At 45.5% G+C, this 27,617-nt stretch overlaps 2 protein-coding genes across 12 annotated transcripts in view; one reads left to right on the top strand and one right to left on the bottom strand.

Annotated features, from left to right (window-relative positions):
• The window catches only part of CTBP2 (C-terminal binding protein 2), a 162,645-nt gene extending 156,893 nt beyond the window's left edge, over window positions 1-5,752 (top strand). For all 8 annotated transcript variants that reach the window (XM_047825666.1, XM_047825662.1, XM_047825663.1 and 5 more), the window contains 5 exons: window positions 280-494; window positions 963-1,093; window positions 1,653-1,780; window positions 2,525-2,642; window positions 4,463-5,752. In XM_047825666.1, the coding sequence (XP_047681622.1) occupies window positions 280-494; window positions 963-1,093; window positions 1,653-1,780; window positions 2,525-2,642; window positions 4,463-4,643 (773 nt within the window). In that variant the 3' untranslated portion in view covers window positions 4,644-5,752. The remainder of the gene's footprint in view (window positions 1-279; window positions 495-962; window positions 1,094-1,652; window positions 1,781-2,524; window positions 2,643-4,462) is intronic.
• Window positions 5,753-6,156: 404 nt separating this feature from the next.
• ZRANB1 (zinc finger RANBP2-type containing 1) overlaps window positions 6,157-27,617 on the bottom strand; it is a 63,697-nt gene continuing 42,236 nt past the window's right edge. For 3 of the 4 annotated variants that reach the window (XM_047825657.1, XM_047825658.1, XM_047825660.1), the window contains 8 exons: window positions 24,515-24,702; window positions 20,120-20,273; window positions 17,656-17,727; window positions 16,460-16,658; window positions 12,611-12,731; window positions 11,290-11,419; window positions 10,953-11,182; window positions 6,157-9,349 (listed from right to left, as the gene is read on the bottom strand). In XM_047825657.1, coding sequence (XP_047681613.1) covers window positions 9,131-9,349; window positions 10,953-11,182; window positions 11,290-11,419; window positions 12,611-12,731; window positions 16,460-16,658; window positions 17,656-17,727; window positions 20,120-20,273; window positions 24,515-24,702 — 1,313 coding nt within the window. In that variant the 3' untranslated portion in view covers window positions 6,157-9,130. The remainder of the gene's footprint in view (window positions 9,350-10,952; window positions 11,183-11,289; window positions 11,420-12,610; window positions 12,732-16,459; window positions 16,659-17,655; window positions 17,728-20,119; window positions 20,274-24,514; window positions 24,703-27,617) is intronic. The other variant, XM_047825659.1, reaches the window with a different exon arrangement.

Here is a 27,617-nt window from a genome sequence, read left to right as displayed (position 1 = left end):
AAATGTATGTAATAGGAAGTTAAAAAAAAAAAAAAAAAGTACCCCAATGCAAGCAATAAGCCCTTTCCTCTTCACCCAGGAAGCCGGCCACCCCCTGCAGCCCCACTAAGCTAAGCAGCACAAGCCTGCAGCGTCCCCAAGCGTTGGGCACAGGGCTGGGTCCAGGTGCCGGCTCCGGCCCCCAGAAACAGCGGAGGCAGCGACGCTGGGGCCCACGCGAGGCCTGGCACCCGGAGCACCGTGCACTCGCTCACTCGGACTCTCTCTCTCTCTGCACAGGTCGCACGGGGCAGGCGGTTGCTGTTCGAGCCAAGGCCTTCGGATTCAGCGTCCTATTTTATGACCCCTACTTGCAGGATGGGATAGAGCGGTCCCTGGGCGTACAGAGGGTCTACACCCTGCAGGACTTACTGTACCAGAGCGACTGTGTCTCCTTGCACTGTAATCTCAACGAACATAACCACCACCTCATCAATGACTTTACTATAAAGCAGGTAACGGGACCTAGATCCCCACAGCCCCCGGAAACGTCCATCAGAACCAAAAGGGGGACGGGAAACGGTCCGTGGACACACTGGCAAAAAAGGAAGACAGTCCCCTAAGACGTGAATGAGAAGCCAGGTGAGGCCCCTCGGCAGGATGGGCCAGGTGGAGCTGGGACTGGCAGGAGCTACCCAGCAGGGACCTGCCTTAATGAGGTTTGGCCTCCAGGCAGCGACAGGCAGGTGACCGGTCACAGCTCCAACCGGCCTGCCCTCCGGCCCTCTCTCAGGATCGGCAGAAACTGACCCAGCTGCCTCCAGCTGTCGCTGAGACACCACACTGCCTTCCTCCCAAGTGCTGCACACGCGTTCAGTAGCCAGGTGGACAGAACTCATCTGGGCCGTGGCTGGCGTCTCGAAACCGCAGTACAGGTGCCTTCCGGCATGGTGGCATCTAACGGCTCTTCCTTCCTCCCACAGATGAGGCAAGGAGCTTTCCTAGTGAACGCGGCCCGCGGCGGGCTGGTGGACGAGAAGGCCTTAGCGCAAGCCCTCAAGGAAGGCAGGATACGAGGGGCAGCCCTCGACGTGCACGAATCGGAGCCTTTCAGGTGAGCCTGGCGGGCTGCTGGCACACGTGTTACCCCAGCTCCCGGTCACGCCAGGAACTCCCAAGGCCCACTTCTATACCTGGCTGCCCCCGCCCCCACCGTGAACTTGGGACACTTTCCCAGAGAAGCAGCTCCTTGGGCAGGAAAGGAGAGACATTCTCCGGCCTCTGTCCTGAGGGCTATGCTGTACTTGAAGCGAGCGTGGGAGGGCCAGGGGGCCCCCGGGGGGAGGCAGAAGGCGTCTGAAAGGAAGAAGAATGGTGTGTTGGTCGGCCGAGGCTTCATCTGTCCCCTGGGCCATTGATTCTTAGAGACTGGCTGGCCAGTCCTGCGTAGATGGTTCCTCCTCCGTTCTGAGTCCCTGATTACTCCTGACACCCGTTCTAAGAGTCTCGATACGTTCTTAAACTCCCACCCTTTAGGAGACATACTACCAAACGTTCCTCTACACAAGCCAAAGAGCCCATCCTCCACCCGGGCGGGAGCTCCCTTTTGACGAATAGGATAGGGGTTGATATTCACGTTTTCTCATTTGCTGCGTTTTTGTACATTTGTCCAGCTTTGCTCAGGGTCCCTTGAAAGATGCACCGAATCTCATTTGTACGCCCCACACGGCTTGGTATAGTGAGCAAGCCTCACTGGAGATGCGGGAGGCAGCCGCCACCGAGATCCGCCGGGCCATCACAGGTGAGCCCTCCCTCTGCACCCCTTGCAGCCGGCGCCTGGCATGAGCCCCGCGGTTCAGGTGCTCCTGGTATGGTAACACACACACACACACGCACACGCACACGGGAGGGGTGACGGAGGCTTGCGACGGGCAGAGAGAATTTAGGGATCAAGTTGATTCCAGTTTGAACGAATTGACGCAGTTTATTCGAGCCCTGAACTGAATTTCAGACAAAACCGATTCCCTCTCTCGTTGGCCATCGTAAGCGTGCGAACCGCGGAGGGACCCCGAGCTCCTTTGTGCTCTGGCTGACGTCTGGGGTGAAGAGTTTGGTGTGTGGGCCCCGGAACACGGCACATTTTCTGAAACTCGGGTTGGCCCTCTTATTATAAAGAGACTTTACAGTCAGACTACCGTCACTTCAAACATTGTAGGTGGTTCTCGCCAGTACCAGCTACGAAGTAGAATATTTAACTCACTCCTTACAAAACACATAGGATTCTGGGACGCCTGAGTGGCTCAGTCGGTTGAGCACCCAACTTCGGCTCAGGTCATGATCTCACGGCTCGTGGGTTCGAGCCCCACGTCGGGCTCTGTGCTGACAGCTCGGAGCCTGGAGCCTGATTCGGGTTCTGTGCCTCCCTCTCTCTCTGCCCCAACCCACTCGCATTCTGTCTCTGTCTCTCTCAAAAATAATAAACAAACATTAAAAAAAAAAATTTTTTTTAAAACACATAGGATTCATTTTAATCATCGTGTTCCAGGTCGCATCCCCGAAAGCTTAAGAAACTGTGTGAACAAGGAATTCTTCGTCACAACAGCTCCCTGGTCAGTAATAGATCAGCAAGCCATTCATCCGGAGCTCAACGGCGCCACATACAGGTGAGGAGCGGGATGGCATTGGCCGAGGCTGGTGTGCCGCTCGGGAGATGGGCGGAGAGTGGCATCAGCTACCCGACCTGAGTGCTCCCGGCATGATCTCTACAGTCCTTCGTCCCGATGCCCAATTTCTATGGAGCAAACACAACTCTCGGATGCAGCCTCGAGTCCGGGCTCCTATTTATAAAGGGAGCAGGAGTGGGTCTGATCACTGCAAGAACCCCCACTGCATTCCAGGCCACTGCAAAACCAGAGGGCTTCTAGGCGAAAAGGTACCGGAAAGATTTTCAAGCGAAAGGGCATGTTGGTGACTCTGGTTTGAATCCTCTGGCCCAGAGCCTGGTGCTTCCAACTGGGGAGAGTGCCCGCAACGCACGGGTTCTCAGTGATGAGAAAGCTTGGCCCGGGGCATGTGTGATGGAGGCAGTGCAGGGGCATCTGCTCCGGGGACACGAGCCACAGCCCCTTAGAAGGGAGCAGAATTTCACGGGTGGTCATTTCCCCGGGCTCTCTTTTCCCCGCCGTGCTGGGCTCGCAGAATCACTGTTCCTGCTTCATAAAGGAGCCGCAGCCTTGAGCACTCCAGAAGGAAGTCTTTGTCTTGTTCACTGGAACGCACAGTTGCCCCATCCCTGGCAATATTCACATACCAGGCCAGATCATTCTCTCCTGGGAACCTGTCCCGTGCATCGTGGGGCGTGCAGCGGAGGCCCTGCCCTCCACCAGCGCCTCGCACTTCCAACCGGAATAACCGGAAACGGCTCTAGCTGTTGCCTAACATCCCCTGTTGCGAACCACCGCTCTAACCACCGGGGCCGGGGACACAGAAACAAAGCTCGTGTAGTGGGACCCACACATGCAGGCCCGGACTCGGGGGGAAGTTATGCTGCTTTCTTCACGGTCTCCTGGCTTCCCCATCAGTGCCGGACCCTGGTTCCCGCTCCGCACTGTTGTCCTTTAGAGGCCACAGCGTTAATTCTTACTTTTGACAGACCAAGACCCCATGGCCCCTCGGAATACTTCTGCTTGAGGGGCTGTCGCTCACAGGATCCTAATTCACCCGAGTCCGGGATTTTTGAGTGCTGAACAGTTGTGACAGGCTACAGGAGGGGAGCCAGGAGTAAAGGGCTTGATACCTTTGAGGAGGAGGAGTCTTGGAATTCTAAAGCACCTGCCCCCTAAGTATGTTTCATCCTAGGGATGTTTAAATACACTGACTCACATTTGCCTAAGAACCGTATGTTCTGTAGGCGGCTTAATGCCACGTGTCCTTGCACACACACACACACCGACTTGTGTGCCCGCGACGTCAGATGGCACATCACCAGCTCCCCTCTCCCCCTGCCGCTGTGTCCAGGCCAGGATAGCAGGGAGCTAGCTCGCCTAGGAGGCCACACTTAACTATCAAAGAGGACTTGATACTGCCTGTTGGCAAGTCATTAAAACTCTCCCCCTGCCGCTGTGTCCAGGCCAGGATAGCAGGGAGCTAGCTCGCCTAGGAGGCCACACTTAACTATCAAAGAGGACTTGATACTGCCTGTTGGCAAGTCATTAAAAGCATCGATGTGTCTTTTTTGTGCAAAGTATTTCCCAAATGTAGTAAGGGCTGGTCCTGTTGTGACAGGAAGCTTCCAGATTGAACTAAACAGACTTCACTGCGAGTTAAACGTCCGCGCTTTAGATTTTTCACATCGAGGTCTCCTTGCGTTGGGGGTAAGGGGTGACAAAGTAACTCCTAAAAAACCAACCCGAAGCAGGCAGAGCCAAGAGCTTGGCCACTTCCAGCCCGGGACTCACTGGCCCTTTCTGTGTGTGCTCCTCAGATACCCGCCAGGCATCGTGGGCGTGGCTCCCGGAGGACTTCCTGCGGCCATGGAAGGGATCATCCCCGGAGGCATCCCGGTGACTCACAATCTCCCCACCGTGGCACACCCTTCCCAAGCTCCCTCTCCCAACCAGCCTACAAAACACGGGGACAGTAGAGAGCACCCCAATGAGCAATAGCAGAGAATGACGAACGGTCATCCTTCAGATAAACCTGGGACCAAGAGACAGTGACAAATAGATGAACTAAGGAAAAGGAATCTGACCGTCTTTTTAACTGATTCCGGACACACGCCTCACTGATGTCGCAGTGTTACATACGAGCTAGACGCCGAGACGCGGGGAAGCAGAAGCTGTCGTCTGGTTACGGAAGCGCTGAAAAGACTAGGACGTGATTTATTAACGACCAACTTCTGTTATTGTGTGTTACGTTCTTCATCTGTGCATCAAATCACAAAGAATAAATAGATCTTTTTCCTTTATCAGCCCCTTGGGCACAGCAGGTCCTCAACACCTTGCTCTAGAATGTTGCATCTGAAGTTCCAAACGTCAAAATAAAAAATGCTAAGAGGAAGTCCCCCTCCTATGACTCTAGTCCCTTCGGTCCGTGGGGGCTGGTGACCTCTTTTGCTAATAGGAAGATTCAGTTACTACAAGATGGGGAGGAGACTGTTGGCCTGTGTCACACGACCGCAAGCATAGGATCGAGGACCATACAGCCTCCTGTACAGAAGCCTCTCTCCCATCTGAACTGCATACTGAGCGGGCGAGTTGGTTGTGAAGTCAGTAATACCCTCTGATGATGCAAAAAAAAGAAAAAAAAAAAAAAAGAAAAAAGAAAAAAAAGAAAAAGTATTAAGTTTCACAAGCTGTTTGTACTCAAATATATTTTCTCAGTTTCAGATCCTCAGCTATTTTATTGAGTGGAAAGTCTTGAGCTAAAAGAGTTCAAGAAAAATAATGTTGCATTTCCTTATGTCTCAGGAAACACTTTTTATGGTAACTTGTCAGATTGTCTATGAACAAACCCACTTTTTTAGACATTGATAAAGTCTTCTTTTCTTCACGTGATATTTTATACAAGAACACTTCAGGTGTGTTATTAGATGTGACTGATTTTAACAAATCCTATTAGATTTGTATCAACTAGTTACATGTTATATTCATAGTCTTTTGTGAATCATCGCCTTTTTGTTTAAAAGATGGCCTATTTTGAGCCTTTGTATAGGTACATTCCTGTTTTTGTGACAAAAAGAAAAAAAAAAAAAAAAAAAAACCTTTAAAACTGTCCCAAACAGAAAATAATGGCTATCGGAACTGTTTTGTTTTCGTGTGAGTCACCGTTCCTGTATTTGTTTATTGTAAAGGTGGACATATAGCGTTCAGTGCAGTTTTCAATAAAAAGTAATAAAAATTTGTTAAGTTCTGAAATTCAAGTACATCTCACCCATGTAAAAGTTCTCTACTTGAGATGTTTTAAAAGCAAATACATTTTCGATCAGCCAGTTTCCGATTCCTGTTACTTCAGGCAGGGTTCAAAGATGAACAGTTTCCTTCTCTACCTATTCATAACCAGACTCAAGAATGCTGACGATCACCCGGGAAAAGTCAAAACCTCACGTTACGAAGCCCATCGCTATCAGATGATGCCATCCTTCAGATGGAGCTAAGTCGATTCAAGAAACAAAATTGGTCAAGTTAGAGAGTTCTGCTTTTAATTTGCCCAAAAGCAAAATTACCTGGCTCAAGCATTAATGCAGGAAGGGAAGTGAATCTCAAAATTCTTTTAAATGATATTTACAAAGAAATGTTGCAAAATGGTAACATCAGTCATTTCCATCTGTTAAGAACTTAGATGCAAAGGATTTTCCTTCTTGACTAGCATTAAACCCCTTTGTACTCGTGGCCTGTGCAAGTACTAGTCGACCACTCCAGTCCAATTCCAGGTACCAAACTCCCTCTCGCTCCCTTCCCGTTAAGAAAAGGGTGTCTTCAAAGCACCAACCTCCCTCCCTCGGGTGAAGGTGGCGGTCCCATCTCAGCCCTCCCAGAAAAATCACATTAAAACAGCCTCCTCTGGACAGGCAGGAGCAGGTGGTAACTGACCCACCACCCCAAGAAACCCAATGGGAGCTGAACATCCTCGTCATAACCAGGATGTTGGCAACGAGGGCGTGACACGTGCACGAGATTCCCCACCTGCCTAAAGAGAGCAGTGCTCCCTTAACACAGACAAAGTCTGGGACACGGTGAGCCTAGAGTCGGAAACAAAAAGGCCGGTTCCAGTCCGTGGTGCACCTAGGTTTTGTTTAATTAGAACAGAAAACACCACACTGTATTCTCCCTAAAAAAACAAAACAAACCAAAGTTAATTCCATACAGTTCTGGTATTACTGTCCAGAGTCCACCAGGACGTGACCTTCGAGAAAGGACCGCGTACTCTCATCTTGGGATGACAGCCATGGCTATTGAATCGCTCAAGAGCTGAACCTAGCACTGACTCACCAACATTCTGGCCCCTTCTAGCCAATCTGCTGTGAAAACCATTTAAAGCCCTGTCCCTGCCTGGAGCCTAGGAAATGCAATCCTCTACCTTTCCCACAGGGAAGAACGCTGTACCTGTTAAACTAGGTGTGGTTAAACTAGATGTGGTCGGGATCACTGATCATAAATAAATAAATAAAGAGGCACCTCAGGGGAAACCACTCAGCAGACCACCACACACAGGCTAAATACTGAGCCTATGCATTCTGGACAGCACTGACTGCAGCGTAGACCACAGTGACTAGATGCTTCTCTCTCAAGCATTTCTCTTTGGCTTCTTCAATTGGGAGGGCAGTGTGCTTACCAGCAACTAGAACAGGATCTGTGCCCACTGAAGAATTATTCCTACGTACGGAGAAAAGTTTATAGAGATGCTATGCTAAGTAGTCGGACAGCCTTCTAAAAAATTACTGACCAAAATGAAAGTAAACCATAGTCAATCTGTAGGAAAACATACCCACCTGGAACAGTGACATTTACCATTATTACATCACATTTCATTTATACGGAATCAAATTGCAAGAGTTTCCTGCAAGTTTGAGCATACAGCAAAAGTGATCCTTCGTTCTGGGAGTATCTTTCAATGGACATTTCTGAGAGGAAAAAGAACTAGACATCTCCTGGGTGTTTTTCTATTTTTAGTATTCCAGCATCAAATTAGAGGCTGTGCACATTTCAAACACCATCTAAACAGAACTGAGAAGAAAACAAGTATTTAAAGGTTTCTCACGGCCTTTTCATCAAAGGGAAGGAAGCGTGTGCGGGGGGGGGGGGGGGGGGGGGTTCTTTCCAAATTCCTTTGCCACGTCAATAGTCTACAAAGTGCTTATCAGGACACGAAGTCTTTGTGCTCCTGAGATAGGTCTGAAATTTTTACCCAGTATTGAACATATACCTGAAGTGGTCAAATAATACTTTTTATAAAAAAATTTCTATCTAAGATTATAGTTTGAACTTTTAAATAAGAATGGCCACAATTAACCAACATGCACAAATTCTCAGACTGCTCTGAGAAATTCATTATACAATGCATTTACCACCTTACTGCATTTTTAAGTCTTTATTCTATGCTTAACTGATTCCCGATTAGCCCAAGCAAAGGCATGCCTCCCTAACACAATTGGCCGAAAGCAGAGCTGATGATAAAAGGAAGCATTCCAAAGAGCCTCTGCATGGCAATTTGGGAGAACATTGTCAACTGAATCAAGTGAGCGAATTTCACACAATTGACGTAGTCACGCATCACGCGTGGGCCTGCGCCCCGAGCGCTTCCCTGACATCCAGGGAGGAACTGTTCCCGAGGACACTGCCGTGTGGACTCTGGTGGAAGAACCCTCATTTTAAGGGCACTTTTCCAAACGAATAAATGCCTGAATACCGAAAAGGGGCATATCAGGAGCTTTTAAAAAGGACAAAATAATAGAAACCCAAACCCTTTCCAAAACAAGGGAATGACGTCTGTATGAAGTTCCCTCAATCCTTACTTTCCTTCCTTGCAGTTTGTTCCTTGAAGATTTGGTTTCATTTTATGGGGCACAACAGGAACTAAATTATTAATAAAATAAAAGCTTGTTTTTATTTTTACGTGTGGCTGTGGATCATCTGTACAAAAAGTTTCCAGATCTCTAATGAGCTCTAGTGAGACTCCATGTAAAGTGGATCTTTTAAGGTCGAAGTAGAATGTCAGGTTCTACTTAAAAAAGAAGATGTCGAAGGAACAAAGAGTCATCTGCCATGTGCTTTTGGAGGTGCCCGTGCTGAAAAAAACGTCTCGATAATATGAAGATGCTGGTACAACTTGTCCTATTACACAACTTCTTACACAACCACATGCGTTACATTTATAGACAGATTTACAATTTGAAAGGAAAAAAGTTCTGTCTTAATAAAATTAGGGTGTTTTTTTTTTCTTTTTTACAAACTGTAGTCCAAACAAAGGTCTCTGTCTCCTCACGCAGCAGATTCGTCGTCTCCACCGGGTGTGGACAAGAGACACCCTTCCCGGCAGGTCCAGCCACATCTGGGTCCCTCGGCGCCCCCCACTCCGCCGGGAGCGCGCACCACACTAGCTCTGGGGTCGCCGCAGAGCCGATACCCTGGTCTTCTGCTCTTGGGTCTTGTTTTCATTCATCTTCATCGTCGTCGTCTTCCTCTCCGTCAGACAGGGAAGTACAAGGCCGGATCTGTCTGTAGCGGTCAAGCCACTTCTCCACCATGTGCGTGACCAGCGGGTGGTTGCGCCGCCGAGAGCTCTTTTGCAGGGCCACCAGCACGCCGCCCTCGGTCACACAGCAGTCCAGCCACTCCCGGAGTAGCTTCTCCTGCTGCTCCTCGTTACCTAGCTTTTGGAGGGATGTGAAGAGGGAAGAGAGGATCACAGATCAGAGGCCTGCTAGGGAAAATGCATGGAAACATAGCTGGTATGATTACTGACGAAAAGGTCAAAGCAACAAACTTCACATGGTTTCAGCCTCTTGTCAATTTTACGATTAAAACCCAGTTCCCTACGGTTAAACAGAAAAACATCAGTGGCGGGGGCGCCTGGGTGGCTGGGTGGGTTGAGCGTCAGGGCTTTGGCTCAGGTCATGATCTCACGGTTCGTGAGTTCGAGCCCCGCATCGGCCTCTGTGCTGTTGGCTCGGAGCCTGGAGCCTGCTTCGGATTCTGTGTCTCCCTCTCTCTCTGCCCCTCCCCTGCTCACTCTTTCTTTCATTCATTCACTCTCTCTCTCAAAAATAGACATTAAAAAAAAATTCAGTAGGCAAATTGGCAGAAAAAGACCTCGAGGGGAAGAACCATCTAGTAATAGGTTAATTTGTTTGCCAGAACAGGAAAAACCAAATGTTAACCTAATAAACCTATCGTGGCAAAGAAAAGGCTAGAAAAACAAAGTCTCAGCTTCAAACACATGACAAGGTAAGTTTATTCAGTATTTACAGAACGAAGTTATAAAAATTATGGTCTATTAATTTTTTTCTTAATGTGATTATAACAGTTTTATAATAATGACTAGTACATTAAATAAAAGACCAATAATTTTTCTAAGAATGTGCGTTTTCTGAGAGCGTTCTTTCTGCGCATCCTCACCATCACCCCTGCCTGGGTCTCCACCTCCCTCCACTCCCCACCCCATCTGCAACACCCTCCGGCCTGGGCTCCCGCTCCCCCCGCTGCCCAGGCATCTCATCTCCACACAGAGCAGCTGGTGTTCCTCTACTGGGCAAGCTGGTTGTTGGCTTCCCAGCTTGCAAAGTCAAAGCCAAGGCTTTAAAAGGCTGCTGCTGAGCGAGCCCCTTGCCACCCCTTAGCCCTTCGACCCCCTCTACCTACTACCCTCATCCTCCCTATCCTGCAAGACTCCTCTTCCGGGTCTCGGGGGCAGGGTCACCTCCTCCTCAGATGCCTTTGGTCACCACCCGATTAAACATGTTTTCTATGTATTTATTTATTTGAGAGAGAGGGAGACACAGAATCGGAAGGAGGCTCCAGGCTCCAAGCTATCGGCACAGAGCCTGATGCGGGGCTCGAACTCGCGAGCCGTGAGATCTTGACCTGAGCCGAAGTCGGACGCTCAACCGACTGAGCCACCCAGGGGCCCCTGGTTACCACCCGATTTAAATCACCAGGCCCAAGTCCCCCGTTGTCCCCTCCCCCCGTCTTTCTACTTTTGCCCTCAGCGCTCCTCGCTACCTGAGAGGGAGGGTGCGGGGGCCTTTTGTCTTCGCGTCACCGCTGAAATCTCCACGTAACACAACCCACCCCACAGCTGAAAAAAGGTAAACTTCGAAGTCTGGCTGACCTGTATTTACACAAAGGGACACTAACTACAGCCCAATCCGAAGCGTCCGCTGGTAGCACGGGGAACACCCCACCGGAGAGGTGTCCCGGGCCGGGCTGCGGCACAGACACTACTGGAGGAGCCAATGGGAGCGACGCGCCTCTCACCTCCTGAGCAGAAAGAAAGTGCACGTGCAGCAACTTCCTTTCGCTGTCCACCAGAGGCAAGAACGTGACAGTGACGTCGTCGTCCGTGTTCAGGTTAGCACCAGCACCTCGGTTGCCGTAGCCATCGTTTTCCATGGCAACCAAAGCAGAGAAGTGGCCCCTTGTATAGCCCAGAGCGATCGGACTTTTCCAACAAAAACTCTGTTCCCACAACAAAGGCAAATAAACACCTGGAGGGAAGAAAGACCAGCACAACAGGGTCATCGGGACTGGGCTGCAAAGCTATCCTACAGAAGGAGACTTCTAAGATACAAAATACACTTGAGTAAGGGCTTACCTTGAAACCGAGTATATCCTAAAGTTTCTCCCCGGAAACTTTTATAATATTTCACTCCATAAACTATAATTGGTCGTCTAAGAATATGTGCAAGTACAAAAATGTGCGTCTGTTCCAAGCTTGCTCCAGGCTGTGCGGAGTAAAATAAAAAAGTAATTTCTCTTTAAAACGTTCACTGCCACCCGGGAAAACTGATGTGCAGAGCACAAAGCTCCTCCCCGTCCGTGCGCTAGATCCGTTTTTTTCTTTTAAATAACACCGCCAAGCTAAGTGAGCATAAAATTCTGCAAATTCTTCCGACGCAATCATAAAGGAAATCTGCGAAGCGTACGTATACAGGTATCTTCCACTATCCAAACTCAAGAAGCCAACAGACTGGGGTGAATACCGATCACAGGAACAAAAGCCGCAGACGGCAAGGGACGCCCGGTGCACGGTGACCGCCCGCTGGGGAAGGTCCCTGCGAAACCCGCACCCACGACGAGTTCCTCCCCAAGTAAAAAGAGGAGCTGCTATTTCAGGCAAACTGAAACGCAGCACCGCCTAATTCAAGACGACTACACAGGCCCACCGCCCCTCTGACGACAAATGGGACAACATGTTTTCAGAAAGCACACGTCACAGCTGTAAAACAGCCACTGTGACAGAAGGTACTTCATTCACAGGGTTCAAATAAATCACAGTGCTCTCTGCAAAGAAAAGGAATGCTCTCCTGTGTGTGTTTCTCAATGTTCGGGTTCGCTATACTGAACGTGCTTCGTGGAATAAAACTAGCTTGAAAGCCAGAACCCGAGAGGAACGACCATGCACAATTCATTTTTATGAAAGTTCATTCCCAAGTTAATTACAAATAGCTCCACCTGTTGGCCGTGGCACCTCCCCCCGTGGGCCCGACGGCAGAGCACTGGGACCGGAGTGCCCGCCGCCCGCACGGTGATCTCCGTTAGGTGCCCCCTCGGACACGGAACTAGTAGGTAGATGAAATGGGCCTAATGCCACCTTTCTAAGAAGACGACATATATGAAGAGCAATCTGAAAAGGCTACGTAAGCCCTCACGATCATCACAGGACAACTTTCGTCTTGTCACTCAATGGAACTGCGCAACACACAGTAGCGTCTCTGTCCTGCAGGAGGACTCACGTAGGGTCACCCAGCTGACAGACCACGGTCACGACCAGAAACCAAGGCACCCGCTGCCAAGCCAAGCACTCTTCTGCTCCTCCCAAGCCACCTGCAATCTGGCTTCCGCGTGTACATCAAGGGACTGAAGAACACGCAGCCAACTTCTCACGGAAGCAACACGCCTCGCGGCATTCTCACCTGGCTGGCAAGAGACAGTATGAATGCCCAGTCTTCTTGCCACTGTTCTTCCCTCAAGGAGAAATGTAAACCAAAGCTCTGAGAATACCACGATTCCCAATCTTTCCAACGTGTGTAAAACCTAAAACGGCAAGACAGTAAACAATTAGCCTTCTGTAAGCAGTACGTTTAATGTGCCAGTCATTTAAGGTAGTCTTTAAGCAATTCATGTAAAGAGATGAACACTTTTATTAATTTTCCCCAGTTTGCCATTTATTTTCACATCAAAAATGCCTACGCTCTACCAGCAGACATCACGGAACAGGTTCTCACCAGAACTTTAAACACTAATAATGAGATCAATTCATTTCAAATGTCTACTACTGACTGACGGAGTTCAAAAAGAAATAGAACATTCGGAGTCATCTGAGACTGTGGATACAGTCAAAGACACTACCATTTTACGTTAATGCATAGAACTCACTACTGGGTCACTGTGTAAACAACAGACTGGAAAATAGCCCACGTATTCACTAGGTGTATCAACATTGCTCCCAGGGCAAGGCCCTAATGCTCTTCAATTCGATGAAGGCTCAGAGAAGTGAGGAAAGTAGCAAAGAAAAATCTGAAACTAGCAGAGGTTGGTTCATGAGGTTTAAGGAAAGAAGCTATCTCCAGACATCAAAGTGCAAAGCGAATCAGCAAGTGATACAGAAGCTATGGCATGTTTTCCAGAGAACCTAGCCAAAATCACGAAGGTGGCTACACTAAACAAATTTTCAATGCAGATGAAACAGCATTCTACTGGAAGAAGATGCCATCTAGGACTGGTATAGCTAGAGAGGAGCAGTGCCTGGCTTCAAAACACAGGCTGACTCTCTTGTCAAGGGGGCTAATGCCGCTGGTGACTTTAAGTTGAAGCCAATGCTCACTGACCGTTCCAAAAATCCTAAGGCCCTTAAAACTGTGCTAAATATACTCTTGCTCTATAAAAAGAACAACAAAGCCTGGATAACAGTACATCCATTTACAATATACTTTCCTAAATATTTTAAGCCCACTATTAATGCCTACCCCTCATAAAACTCCTTTCAAAATATTACTGCTCACTGACAACGCACCTGCTCGCCCAAGAGTTCTGATGGAGATAACCAGATTAATGTTTTCATGCCTGACAACACCATACCCACTCTGAAGCTTATGATCAAGGACTAATTTCAACTTTCTAGGCATTATTTGAAGTAAGGCTACTGCAGCCATAGACACTGGCTCCTCAGATGGATTTGAGCAAAGGAAACTGAAAAGCGTCTGGAAAGGATTCACCATTCTGGATGCAATTAAGAACATTCCTGATTCATGTAAAGAGGTCAAAATAGCAACAGGAGTTTAGAAGGAGTCGATTCCAACCCTCACGGAGGACTCTGGGGGGCTCAAGACTTGCGTGGAGGAAGTTAACTGTACATGTGGTGGAAACAGCAGAGAACTAACTAGAAGGGGGGCCGGAAGACGGGACTAGGCTGCTGCCATCTTGTGACAGAATTGGAACGGACGAGGACTTGCTTCTCATGGATGAGCGATGAAAGGGTTTTTTGCAATGGAATCTAATCCTGGCGAAGCTGCCGTGAAGACTGTTGAAATGACAACAGAGTGATTTAGAACATGACAACCGTAGTTGATGCAGCAGTGGCAGGCTCTGAGAGGACGGACTCTGATTTTGAAACAAGTTCTAAGAAAAATGCCATCAAATCACATCGCACGCTACAGAGAAACCATTCATGAAAGGAAAGGTCAATTGATAACTTCACTGGCGTCTTATTTTAAGAAACTGCCACGGCCACCCCGGCCTTCAGCAACCACCACTCCGATCAGCTGATAACCATCAACATCAAGGCAAGAGCCTTCACCGGCAAAAAGACTATGACTCACTCAAAGTTCCACAGGGCTTCTTTTTTTTTTTTTTAGCCCTACTGCTTTAGCACTGACTACGGACTATAGGATACTGTAAACGTGAGCTTCTATATGCACTGAGGAAACCAAAATACTCCTTTGGCTCACTTTATTAAGACAGTCACTTTATTGCAGTGGTCTGGAACTGAACCCACGTATCTCTGAGGTATGCCTGTACGTATTACACGCTGAATCGGGAAGGTTCTAGGTTTGCCAGCCAGGGAGCTTAGTTTTTTTTTTTTCAGGTGACTTCAAAGTTCTCCTCTGTTGCATTATGCTTTGATCGATAATTTCGCTCTCAAGGAAATTATTCAGCGGCTCTCATTTTCGAATTCTCGAGAGGGCTCCCATTCGGTACCGTTTACGGCACACTTGCTACGTGTCACGCTATTGGAGGCACTACATCTTCCACAATGAAACACAACAAAACCTCTGTTCTCAGAGTTTCCATTCTAACGGACTTCACGTAATCCCTAAATACTGACAACAAAATTCACAACTAGTAAGTGCTCAAAAATTATATAGCGATACTAGGGTAATAAAGTTATTTGGAGTAAGGTCATTATCATTACTCTGTCAGCATTCAAGTAGGGGTAAGAGAAAAAAAGCACCTTTTCATTAATTTAAGTTTCTTTTGGCCTCAGTTTTCTCATGGAGACGATGTATATACAGACCAAGAAGATATCGTAAGTCAAGTCGGTATAAAGCCAAACTATGAGTCACAAGCACAGTCGTCATTTCCACTGATTAATACCCCAGTGGGTGAATTTACAGTTCAAGACTAGTTATATACTTGACTGGATGACAGGGTAAAACAAACACATATACAGGATCCCCCCGCTATCTGAAAGTTCACTTTACGCCCCTTCACTTTTATGAAAGACCTACATCAGCACCTGTTTTTGCCAAAACGAAATCTGAAGAGGATCTCCACGGCTACAAAATGGTCGCTGGATCTTTGCTTTGCGCCATTTCAAAAGCTGACAAAAGGTTTCACAGAAATGCTACTTTTGGATAGCAAGGAAAATCTGTATACATAAAGGGCATTTTTGAGATAATTGGAAGATGGGTTCTGCACCGTACATTGAATTACAGGGTCATGGTTGATTTTTTTTTTCAAGTTTATTTATTTATTTTGAGAGAAAGAGCGCACGTGTGCACGCGTGAGAAGGGGAAGGGCAGAAAGGAGAGAGAGAATCCCGAGCAGGCTCCACGCCGCCCGCCTCAGGGTTCAATCTAAAGAACCGTGAGCTCATGACCTGAGATGAAATTAAGAGCTGGATGCCTAACTGACTGAGCCCCCCAGGTGCCCCACACTACTGATTTCCTTAGATGTGGTAATGAGGATATGGTTGGGTAAGAGAATATCCTTGTTCTTCAAAGATACATGCTGAAATACCGACCGGTACAAAGCATCGTGATGACTTAAACTCATGAGCAAAGGGAAGTGCTTACACATGCAGAGACGAAGCACACGTGGCTAACCATTAGCCATTGGGCAATCCAATGAAGGAACACTGGGGTGTGTTGCACTGATTTTTTTAACTTTTCTATGGATTTCAAAATGTGCAAAATAATATGTGGTCTGAAGACTATGTCCCTAAGGAAAAAGACCTCACAATACAACACCAACATAATCTTTTCAATATTAAACACAACTATGAAATCATAACACTTAAAAATGTGGGCAAAGACCTTATCACTATTTAAGGCTACTACTGCAATGTTAAATGTTTCTATGCTAAAGCTCAGCAAAAAGGTATAAAAGCCGTCAAAATGTTCCAAATGTCTCAATGTACAAAGTCAAATTTTTCCTGCCTAGCTTCCACAGGAAATATAACAGGAGAAAACTATCCCAACACTGTAAGGAAATGACTCAGCAGGAGCATGCCTGGTTTTAAACAGGGAAGGGTGCCAGCTCACCAATGTGAACAGTCATGCAGGCTGTCATGCAGGGCTTTCCGAAGCACCGAGTCCTTGTCATAAATGCCCCAGGTAGCTTGTAGCACTGAATCAAGTAAGCAGTCTCCTGCGGTCCGGTTCCAAAGCGCATACAGTCGACTGTCCAAACGGGTAGCCAACTCCAAAGACCAGTTTATAATTGGAGATTCTTCTTCTAACTCTGTATAAGGAATTTAAATATCAAGTCCATTCTTTTTGTTTTTTTGTTTTTTAATGTTTATTGGGGGGGGGGGGGGGGGAGGGACGGGCAGAGTGTGGGCAGGGGAAGTACAGACAGAGAAGGAAACACAGAATCTGAAGCAGGCTCCGGGCTCTGAGCTGTCAGCACAGAGCCCGACGCGGGGCTCAAACCCACAAACCGCAAATCAAAGACTGAACGACTGAGCCACCCAAGTGCCCCAAAATAACATGTTTGTTTTCGTGCCTATGCAATTCAGGACTATTCACTGGAGGAAAGAACCCACTCTGTAGACATATTAATAAGTTTATGTGTAATTTACTATTAAACACGTAAATAATTTTGATCAATTGAAATATAAACCTTCTGAGTAGTGGAAACATCTTGTGGCTCTACAATATTTTTCTCAACTTTTCAGTTCTTTACAATTTATTTTCTAAGAATGTTTAATATGGAAATATACTCATTCTAGAACAGGAAGTAGAAAACCATGGTGAAACATTTTTATACCTTTATTTATTCCCTGTATCACAGTTAAGAGCCATGAATAAGCATTCGTAATTTTTTTTTTCCAGTTTTACCGAGATAAAATTGACAGAATGAACATTTTTTTTTAAATGTTTATGTATTTTGATAGAGAAAGACCATGAGCAGCGGACTGGCCCGGTGGCGGGGGGGGAGGCTGCAAGCAGCTCCATCTGCACGGTCAGCACAAAGCCCAATGAGGGGATTGAACCCACAAACCATGAGATCATGACCTGAGCCAAAATCAAGAGTCGAACACCCAACCAACTGAGCCACTCAGGCACCCCGACAGAATGAACATTTTTAACGTCACAATGTGACACTGAGGGACTTTACATTTTCAATTAAAGTAAAAATAAAATAAGTCAACCATACAACTGAAGTGCTCCAAACTTTAGAAAACAAAGAGCTTAGGGAAATTAAACTAAATCACACTCATTAATTCCACACTTACCTTTCTGAACATCTCTATCGAGCACCTCATCAAATAATTTTTCTTGGACTGTTGGAGGCAAGTCTTCAATATCTATAAATCAAAAAACAGACTTAAAAGATTTTCTTACATTTCGTAACTTAATTTGATACCAGCATCTAACAGAAACTTCCTCTAAAATAACTCCCTTGTCAGTGAAGGCGGTCGGATAGCTTGTTTTAAAAACCATGCATAGGGGCCCCTGGGTGGCTTAGTCGGTTGAGTGTACGACTTCAGCTCAGGTCATGGTCTCACAGCTCATGGGCCCGAGCCTGGAGCCTCCTTCGGATTCTGTGTCTCCCTCTCTCTGCCCTTCCCCTGCTCACACTCTCTCTCTCAAAAATAAATAAACATTAAAAAATATAGATTTTAAAAAACATGCATGTGTAATGTGTGTGCATACATGTAAAGTAAAATATTTTCTTTCTGTACTTCATTATCAAAACTGTTGTCTACCTAAAAATAATATAAAGTATATCTGGACCAATAATTGCATATAACTATTGTCAAAAAGACAATACTGGTAAAGAAGTGTAAAAAGGGACCCTTGTGCACAGTCAGTGGGAATGTAAACTGGTGTAGCCACCACTTAAAACAGGGTCCTCAAAAAGTTAGAAGTATCATCTGATCCAGCAATCCCACTTCAGTGTGTGTGTGTGTGTGTGTGTGTGTGTGTGTGTGTGTGTATCCGAAGTAAATGAAAACAGGACATCGAAGAGGTACTGAACCCCCATGTTTGTTGCAGCATTACTCACAAGAGCCAAGATACAGAAACAACCTAAGTGTCCATCGATGGATGAATGAATAGTGATGTGGGGTGTGAATGTGTGTGTGTGTGTGTGTGTGTGTGTGTGTGTGTGTAAAATGACATGTTATGAGTGTGTAAAATGACATGTTATTATTCAGCCAGGTGAAAAAAAGAAATCCTACCATTTGCAACAACATGGATGGACCTTGAGGGCATTAGGTGAAGTGGAATTAGCCAGAGAAAGACAAGACGACAAAAAAAAAAAAAAAAGTCAAATTCATAGAAACAGGGTAGAAAAGAGGTTACTAACAGCTTGGGCAAGGGAGGAAGATAAAAATTGGTAAAAGGGTACAAAAACTTCCAAGCTATAAAATGAATAATGTTGAAGACCTAAGGAAACACCATGGTAACTATTTAACACTGTGTTGTATAACTGAAATTTGCTAGGAGAAGTTACATGTTCTCATGGAAAAAAGATACATAAACATGGGGTGGTGGGTGTGTTAATTAACTAGATGGGGGGAATCCTTTCACAATTTGTGCAAGGATGAAATCACAACAGACACGTTAAATATTTGACAAGTAAATGACAACTCTCTCTCATTAAAACTGAAATAAAAGGGAAAAAAAGAGCAGGGCTATCTGATATTCAAGTTAATGATAATAGTAACAACCACATACAAATGTTTATCTGCCCTGGTCTCCCCACACTCTCAACCTCTGCTCAGGCCTATTGTTTTCAGACTTCAGAATCTTCTCATAAAAGCTAACGAACCATTAATTTTTGGCACACAGATCTCTGGTTCTGTCATCCTCCTCAAATTCTCTATGGTTTGTTCAGTTTGCTAATGGAGCAGTCTACAGTAAAAAGCATTCCCCTTAAAAATTCTTAAAAAAAAAAAAATTTTTTTTTTAAGCTATTTTCAAGTCAGAGTAAAAATCTAAACATCACCAGAGTAAGCTTAAATATACAGAGTGCACTTCAAGTGAAATCTGATTTTAAAAGTCTTAGTGATGATCTCCTACCATTTGTACACGCCCCTGTTTATGTCTATATAAAAGCTCAAGACACGCAGAATCAAGATGGAAGCTTTATTTTAGGAACTTTTGGTGTTTGGTGCATTTATTCAACGCCAAATGACCAAAAGGATCCCAAAAGACACTTCCAACTGCCACTGAATGGAAAAATGAAAAGCTGCGTCCCAAACACAGTAGAAATTAATAGAATGAGTGAAGAACATAGTAATGACACTTTCAAAAGAATGCCAGTATCTTCGATTCAAAAAATCTGACTCCACCCATCAAAAGCCCATGTTCTAATCCTATCTCCTGATACCAATAACCAATGCCTATGTAATTTTAAAGTAGGCATGAATAAGAAAAAAAAAAGTACACTGATAATATCCTAAAGTAAAACTGGAGAGAAAAATAAACGGCTGAAACAGACTTTTTGAAACATCTAAGGCCCACACCGAAATCAGTGGTTATCAGCCGCTATCTTCCTACCAGATCCAAAGCTGAAGTTTTACAAGGAGCCCCTGGACTGGTCACTTCCAGGATAAATACGGTAGTCAAGCAATTTAAAATGCACACCTAGTAGCTAAGTTATCTGCTTTAACAGAAACCACTTCATTCACACACAACAGAAACAATTATAATGAAGTGAACATTTCTTTTCACACTGAAATTTGGAGTTACCTGCTGGCAACGTAAATGTTACAAGGTCAGTGAGAAAATAGCAAGCAAAATCCCCCTTTCTCTGATGAAGAGAGGCAGCAATCTCTCGCCGGATTTGTTCTGTCAGTTCGGGACACACCATGGCAGGAATACACTTGGCTGCTTGTTGAGACACCTTAAATACAAAAGAAACTTTCCTCTGCATCTCATTTAACATTAATGTAAGCAGAAAACAACAGTATTTAAAAGAAATGACCAAACCTTCCCCGCAACTCAGGGTGTTGTTTTGTTCATTTTAAAATAGATTAGGCACTATTTCCTCACCAGTGGAAGTACGGTTCAGTACAACTTTCCAGGAGGAAACTTACTTCTTAGGAATTTCTCCCAAGGAAATAAAATTTATGTAAAATGGTGTTGTTCACAAAGGTTCATCCTAGGGAGAGGGAGGGAGGACAGAAAACCACCTAAGTAAAACTAAGCATCATGCCCCCAATAAAAGCATTCTTAAAAAACAGGAAATTCCAGCTCATGGAGAAAGAGGAAAGTGCAAACACTCTTCTCCCGCTGGGTTAAGTAAGAATATTTCAAGTACCTTGACGTGGAATAAGGAAAGCATGACATTTTTGAAGGGTTAGTTCCCACTGACCTCAAATCCTTCCCCATCTGTTATAGTTCTGAATATGTAAAAAAGCAGCTGGCTTCTCTAAGTGTGGAAGACACAGCAAACATTCGAAGTCTAGCCCGACAGGAATGAAATGTGAGCACTGATGTAGGTAGTGAGCACTCCGACAGAGAACTTCTAAACAAGGAGATGGCTAGAACCTTCCTTTTCTTTTTAATGATGGATAGCCACAAAAGCAGCAGAGATATTTTACATTTAAGCCGCATGCCTTTGTGGAGCTCAGAAACTCGGCATACCAAGAGTTTTGAAATCAAAGGTGAGTATCTTCTACAGAGGAAGGGAGTCTGGTACGAATCCTGTGTGAGCCAGTCACCAGACCACAACCACTGACCTCTGACCTGGACAACCTGCCCAAACGAACGTTTCCAGTCACAAGTGGGGTCTGGAGCAGATCTGCCAATCAGCCACTCACAGTTTGACCAATAATGTCATCTACATATATGGGGACGATGAATTGTAATTTTTATTAAGGTAAGTGAACAGGGTCTCAAAAACCCTGCATCAACACAAGCATCAGACATCGTATTCTGAAAAATCCTACATGAAAATTCAGTGCTTCTAAATTTTACTGGCCAGGATTACCAGTAACAATGAAATTCTTACCGCCTCTTAACTCCATAAATCCAATCATTATGTGACACTCCAATTATGGAAAATGAAGTATCAAATATTTTCACAATATAACAATTTCTCAAGTAACAGTTTAAATGGATCCCAAAATAAATTCAAAAAAAGCTGATTCTAATCTGCTAGTCCTCTGCCCTGTTCCAAAACCTGGGACGGTTTCTTCAAAAACAAGTTGATCTGTGACATGAAAACTGCGAACACCCCGCATTCCCGTAAGGGGAGCCTTCCAGCGGGGGGTGGTCACGCATCCTCCTCCCATTGCCGTCCTTCAGCCCCGGACCCTGTCGCCTACCCCTTGGTCTCCTAGCCTCTTCAACCCTATCTCCTTAGGCTAGTAATTCTTAACTTAGAGCGCGTGAACTTGTTGGGAAGGATCTGTGAACCTAAATGTTCATTAAATTTAAATCCTTCATTTTCACTAACCGCTGGCCTAGATTTAAAATGCATTCCCTTATAGGTCACAAAGCTAATATTCTGAAAAGCTACGATTTCAATATAACTGGTTTCCTTTGTGATCTTTTTTATTTTATGCATTTAAAAACAGTACTTTGAAAGGGAGCCCACAGATTCCACCACACTATCAACAGAGTCTATGGCCTAATATCCAATTAAAACCCCTGCCTCACATACATATCCCCAAAATATAATGTTCTCCTGTTCTCATCCCCCAAAGTATCTGGCTCTGTCCTCTCTCTGCAGACACCTCCCTAAGTCCAATCTCCCTACTGGCCCTTTCAGTGACGTCCTCCGGAGTGTCTATTCCACTGAGACTAAATTCCACAACAATTTGGTTATTTCCCTGGAAATCCACCCCCCCTTCCACCTCTCCCACAGTGCACCAGGGTTGGTCTCTGTGTCCCAAATATGGCAAAAAGGATGGTATGTCACTTCCTAAATTAGGTTGTATCTAAACGACACTGAAGCTTCCATTTGGATCACAGGCGCGCGCTTGGTCTCTCAGATCACTTGTTCTGGGTGAACCCTGTCCTATGGAGAGGCCCGTGTGACAAGGTTAGAAGCCTCCTACCGACACCCATGTGAGTGTGCCTGGAACCAGATCCTCCAGCCCTATCAAGCCTTTTGACAACGGCAGCTCTGAACATTTGACTGTAACCTCATGAGAACCTGAGCCAAAATCATTCGGCCAGGCTGCTCCTGGACTCTTCACCCTCCGGAACTGTGGGAGAAAACAGCGGTTTGTGGACTAAAGCTTAGCAAAGTTGAGGTGCTCTGTTAGGCAGTAAATAACAAATACCCTGGGGCTCTAGTGCCTTCCCACTGTTAGTCCCCAGAGTGCTCTTAGGAGGCCAGGGCTTACAACAGCCCTGCAACGTTCTCAGCCCTCTACCAGCCTGAGGGCTCGGAGCCCAGGAACCCCCTACGGACTTGAGCCTTGGTTCACAGCTGCCCTCTCCATCCAGTCTCCTGCCACCACCAGCAACTACTGCTCCAAACACTGACTCTGCCAATATACAACGCAAATGTAGCCAGACCTCAGATACCACAGGAAGTACCTCTAACTGTCCCATCCCCTGTTCCAGAACACTGGTCCTTCTAATCACATTGCTGCTTTTCAAACTGTCCCTTCCCCTAACATATCCACAGTAGGCCTGCCCCCTGTTTACACCGTGGCTATCTCTCAAGTCCTCCCCCCTCCTCTATCAGGTGCCTCTGGTGTCACCTGACCCTCACCACACTAAACAATGGCTACCCATCTCAACCGTGTTTCCAGGTAACCTTCATATCCCTTGATTCCACCCCCCCCCCAGTGCTTTGTACACAATGGTTCCCAAATACATACAGACAAATCTAAGTATGTAAATATGTATAAGCGTACCAGAGAAGACCTATACTGACAAAAATCACAATCTACAACTGATCTGACTCTCTACACTTTTTCTCCATTTCCCTTATAATTAAAAGAATTACCTGCACAATGTGGTCGCATCCTGAATCGTTCATTTGCAATCATTTGTGACATCTGTATCGTTATCTAAGGCCAAAAGCTCAGAAGCAACTTGATCCCTCCCTCTCCATTACTCCTCACATCCAGTCTGTCTCCTTGATCCTGACTCCATCAGGACCAGCTCTCTCAAATGGACCCACTTCTTTGCACTCCCGTAAGGGCAGAGCCCCCGAAAGCATCACACGGTGCCCTTCTAACGAGGCTTCCATTCTCCAATCCACAGCAGCCAAAACACCGATCTGGTCACTCCCAAGGCCAGGCTGAGCAGCTCTGCAAATTCCTGAGCTCACCACAAACACCACCACCAGGGCCTCCAAATAAACGGTTTCCTCAACTCCCTTCTCTCCTCCACCCACTTACGAGGCTAAGTACTTCTCCTCCTTCAGACCCCCACTACAATGTTACCTGCTCTCCATGAGAAGGTGAGATACCCCGAAAGACTTTCTCAGGTACTCCCACAGCACTTGGCATTCGTATCTATGCCAACACACTCTATACAGAATGACTGTATAGAGTTTATTTTTCTCTACTTTTCTGGAGACTCGGTAAAGGAAGAGCCAGTGTCTTCCCAATTACATCCCTGTTTAACACAGTGCCTAGCACACAGAAGGTACTTGATAAATATCAGGTGAATGAAATGAATGAAAGACACATCCTACCATTTTTTTAATCCAAGAGAGGATTCAGATATCGTGGCAAAATGTCCCGTTTTTAAAACATACACCCTTGGGGCGCCTGGGTGGCTCGGCAGGTTGGGCGGCCGACTCCGGCTCAGGTCATGATCTCACGGTCCGTTAGTCTGTGAGTTCAAGCCCCACGTCAGGCTCTGTGCTGACAGCTCAGAGCCTGGAGCCTGCCCTGAGTTCTGCGTCTCCCTCTCTCTCTCTGCACCTCCTCCACTCGCACCCTGTCTCTCTCAAAAATAAATAAACAGTAAAAAATTTTTTAAAAATAAAAATAAAACATACACCCTTAAGAATTATAGGCTGCTGAAGTCTCAAGTTTAGTGTGAATTTATAAAGCGAGTAGAAAAATCTAAAACATTTAAGAACAGTTTAGAAAACCATTACATCAAAAATGAAAACTAATGAACACGGTTCCTTCATGTAAAACAATGTTTAACCAAAATGGCCATACTCACCTCTGTAAGCAATATTGCTAGCATGTCCTGCCTCTGAAAACGTATAGCCAGATGTACAAGGGTATAGCCAACATCAAAAGCAGAAGGGCGGTTCAGCAAGCGCACTTCGTCCGCAGTGAGCTGACGCGCAATGTCCCCTCCTGATGACTTATATGCTTCTATAGCAGCTAGATCACCTTCTACAACCCCTAGAACAAACATCAAGACAGAAAAGAGTTTAATCCTATTTTCCTTCAAAAGGCATATCCTGTTACATTCACTCTAAACCCTCCTAAGTATTTCTCTAGGATGCCTGGACCCTGGGGCAACATTTAAATGTCCTAAAAGAATAGTAAAGAAAATTAGTGAATTCCTGTCTAATTTCTTTCCAGAACCAGAACTACCTACTTAGGTACTTACCTTCACATCAGTGCTGGCTCCAGGCTCTGGTGAGGTTTCGAGGAATCATTAGAATGTATTAACTGGATCAAAGATCAGTATCTTAGTATGAGAAACTAGACTTTACAGAAGACACAACAGGTTGTGCTCCTGCCTCTGCAGAAGCCAAGGAGACAGGGATGTGCTTCCTGTTGGCTCTGGGCTCTCCCGCCCTTCACACTGCAATTCTCTAACCTGAAACAGATGCAGAGCCTTCCGTACTGCTGTTAGCTTCGAAACAACTCAGAGCAATTAAAACCATTTTCTTTTTTTTTTTAATATGAAATTTATTGTCAAATTGGTTTCCGTACAACACCCAGTACTCATCCCAAAGTGAGCAACATTTTGATTTCAGAACCTCTCATAGCCAAGTCTTCCTTACAGTCATTAAGTATCGATACAGTAAAACTTGAAACAGATGAGTTAGAACAAAAATATGCTAAAAGGAAACATTACAAATCAGTTGGGGGACAGAGATGAAACAACTATCACTTTGTCCAAATCCATAAAGAACTTTCTGTTCCCATGAAACCACGTTACTCATCTTAACACAAATTAATGTTAAGATAGTAATCCTATTTAGTAAGCAGTACAGTACACATCTATGAATAATAAATAGCCTTGGCAAAAAAATAAAGGTGTAGGTAAGCTTCAACTTACCACAGTGTTACACACACACACACACACACACACACACACACACACCCCCCAAGACTGTAGGAACAAGTAATTTTAAGTGTTTCCTAAGTTACATCATGAAAAATTTGTTGGGTAAAATGCTAAAACTAGCTAAAAATATTCACAGCATAGTCTTTAAAAGCATTTTTTTATTGTCATCTTGAATTGGAGAAATAGGAACTATTCCTTGGAGAAAAACAGACTGGTACAATGCAACAATTTCTCCCAGTTATTAAAAAGAGCAAATCTGGGGGCGCCTGGGTGGCTCAGTTGGTTAAGCGGCCAACTCTTGGTTTCAGCTCAGGTTATGATCCCACGGTCGGTGAGTTCGAGCCCTGCATCAGGCTCTGGGCTGTCTCCCCTCCCTCCCTCCCTCTCCCCCGCTCCCTCCCTCTCCCTCCCTCCCCAAAAAATAAACATTTAAAAAAATAATTAATTTTAAAAAAATAAATAAAAATTAAATATAAATAAAAATATCAAAGCTTTAAAATGATAATTCCCACGTTCCCTGAATGCCCATGACACACAAAGCACTATGCTAGGCAGAATGAGAAGCACAGACAGTAAAAAAGGATTCCTATATTCAAAACAGCCCTTTATCATCACATCTGTGGGCCATAAAAGGCCAGCTTCAAAAGTTTTCAGACTCTGCCGTCAAAGACCCTTCCTGCAAATCTAGACCCACTCTCCAGAAAAAGGACACCATGCTGCCAACACACACATTTTTCAGGTGAAGAATCCAAGGTATCAAATGAGAACACCTCCTTACAGGAACTTTTATTTTCACAGCAATGTAGGTCAATCCCTTCTTCAACAGAAACACCTAAGTGCAGCTGTAACCCCCCACCTCCACCACAGAAGGGGCTTTAAAACACCCTTAGGAGGCACAGCGCCCTACAGAAGTCACCAGGGTTACAACGTGATACGGCTGGCATGAATCTTCTCCAAAGGGCGAGCCTTAAGAACAGACACAGAAATCCTACTTGAAATAAAAAACAAAACTACGGTTATCAAGTACACAAAAAACTAAAATTTCTGCTTAACTTGTGTTAGTGAACACATGAGAATCATCAGAGAAAGCTTGTAACCTTTTCAATACTTTAATGTCACTCATCTTTTTAGAACCAAATATGCCCTAGGCCATTTCCTTTTGTGTGTACATGTTACCTCCTTGTGAAGGCGACTACTTTTCACTCGAGTCCTAGTTTCCAGGTGCCTGCAGAATCACTGCACCTTTTACAGGTTTTAAGCTTTAGCCTAAGAAAATATAAGTTTATAAAGTTTCTTTATAGGACATAAGAAAAGTTCTAAGCTCTGCCAAAAGCAACCCAAGGACCACAAAGACAGAGCAACAGACGTGAAAAGATAAAGAGGAAGCCCTGCCTGGAGCACGTACACACGCCCGGTTAGGCACGTGCGCACACACGCACAGTTCTGTTCCCCGCCGATGAAGGTGACTGCCAACCGACTCGGTTCTTCTGGCTGCAGGAAGGCAAGGTCTTCTAAATCACTGTCTTCACTATTCTAGCTAACTCACCGTGCAGCTGACATCTAGAAGAACCTCCTCTTAGAAATTCTTGCTTAAGAATTCATTTCCTCGCTAATGTTTCTGAGGGATTTCTGTAATTAGAAACTAGCATAATCAAAGGGGGGGGGGAGGTACAGCGCGCTCTGGGATTATGATTTACCACATCTCCCAATCAGCCTTCAGAGTGTTGTTTTTGGTTTTTTTTAATATAAACAGAATGTCAAATAGTGCAACGCACGGTATAGCAATTCTATTTCAATCGTGTGGATACATACATACACACAAGACCAAGACTTCTATCTGCCCTAATCCAAATACCAAAACAACTCTTTCCGCCAGCCCCCAACCGCCCACTGAAGTGCAGACCGGGTGCTGCCGCTCCTCAGCGCGCCCCCAGCACGAAGTACACCCAGGAGGGCAGGAAACAGGAATGAAGAGATTAGAGACTCTGTTCTCTATTCTTCACAGCACAAAATCCTC

The sequence above is a fragment of the Prionailurus viverrinus genome, chromosome D2 (genome assembly GCF_022837055.1).
Source record: "Prionailurus viverrinus isolate Anna chromosome D2, UM_Priviv_1.0, whole genome shotgun sequence".
Lineage (NCBI taxonomy): Eukaryota > Metazoa > Chordata > Mammalia > Carnivora > Felidae > Prionailurus > Prionailurus viverrinus.
Note: the sequence above shows the minus strand (reverse complement) of the source record. Positions and strands in the feature narration are given on the sequence as shown.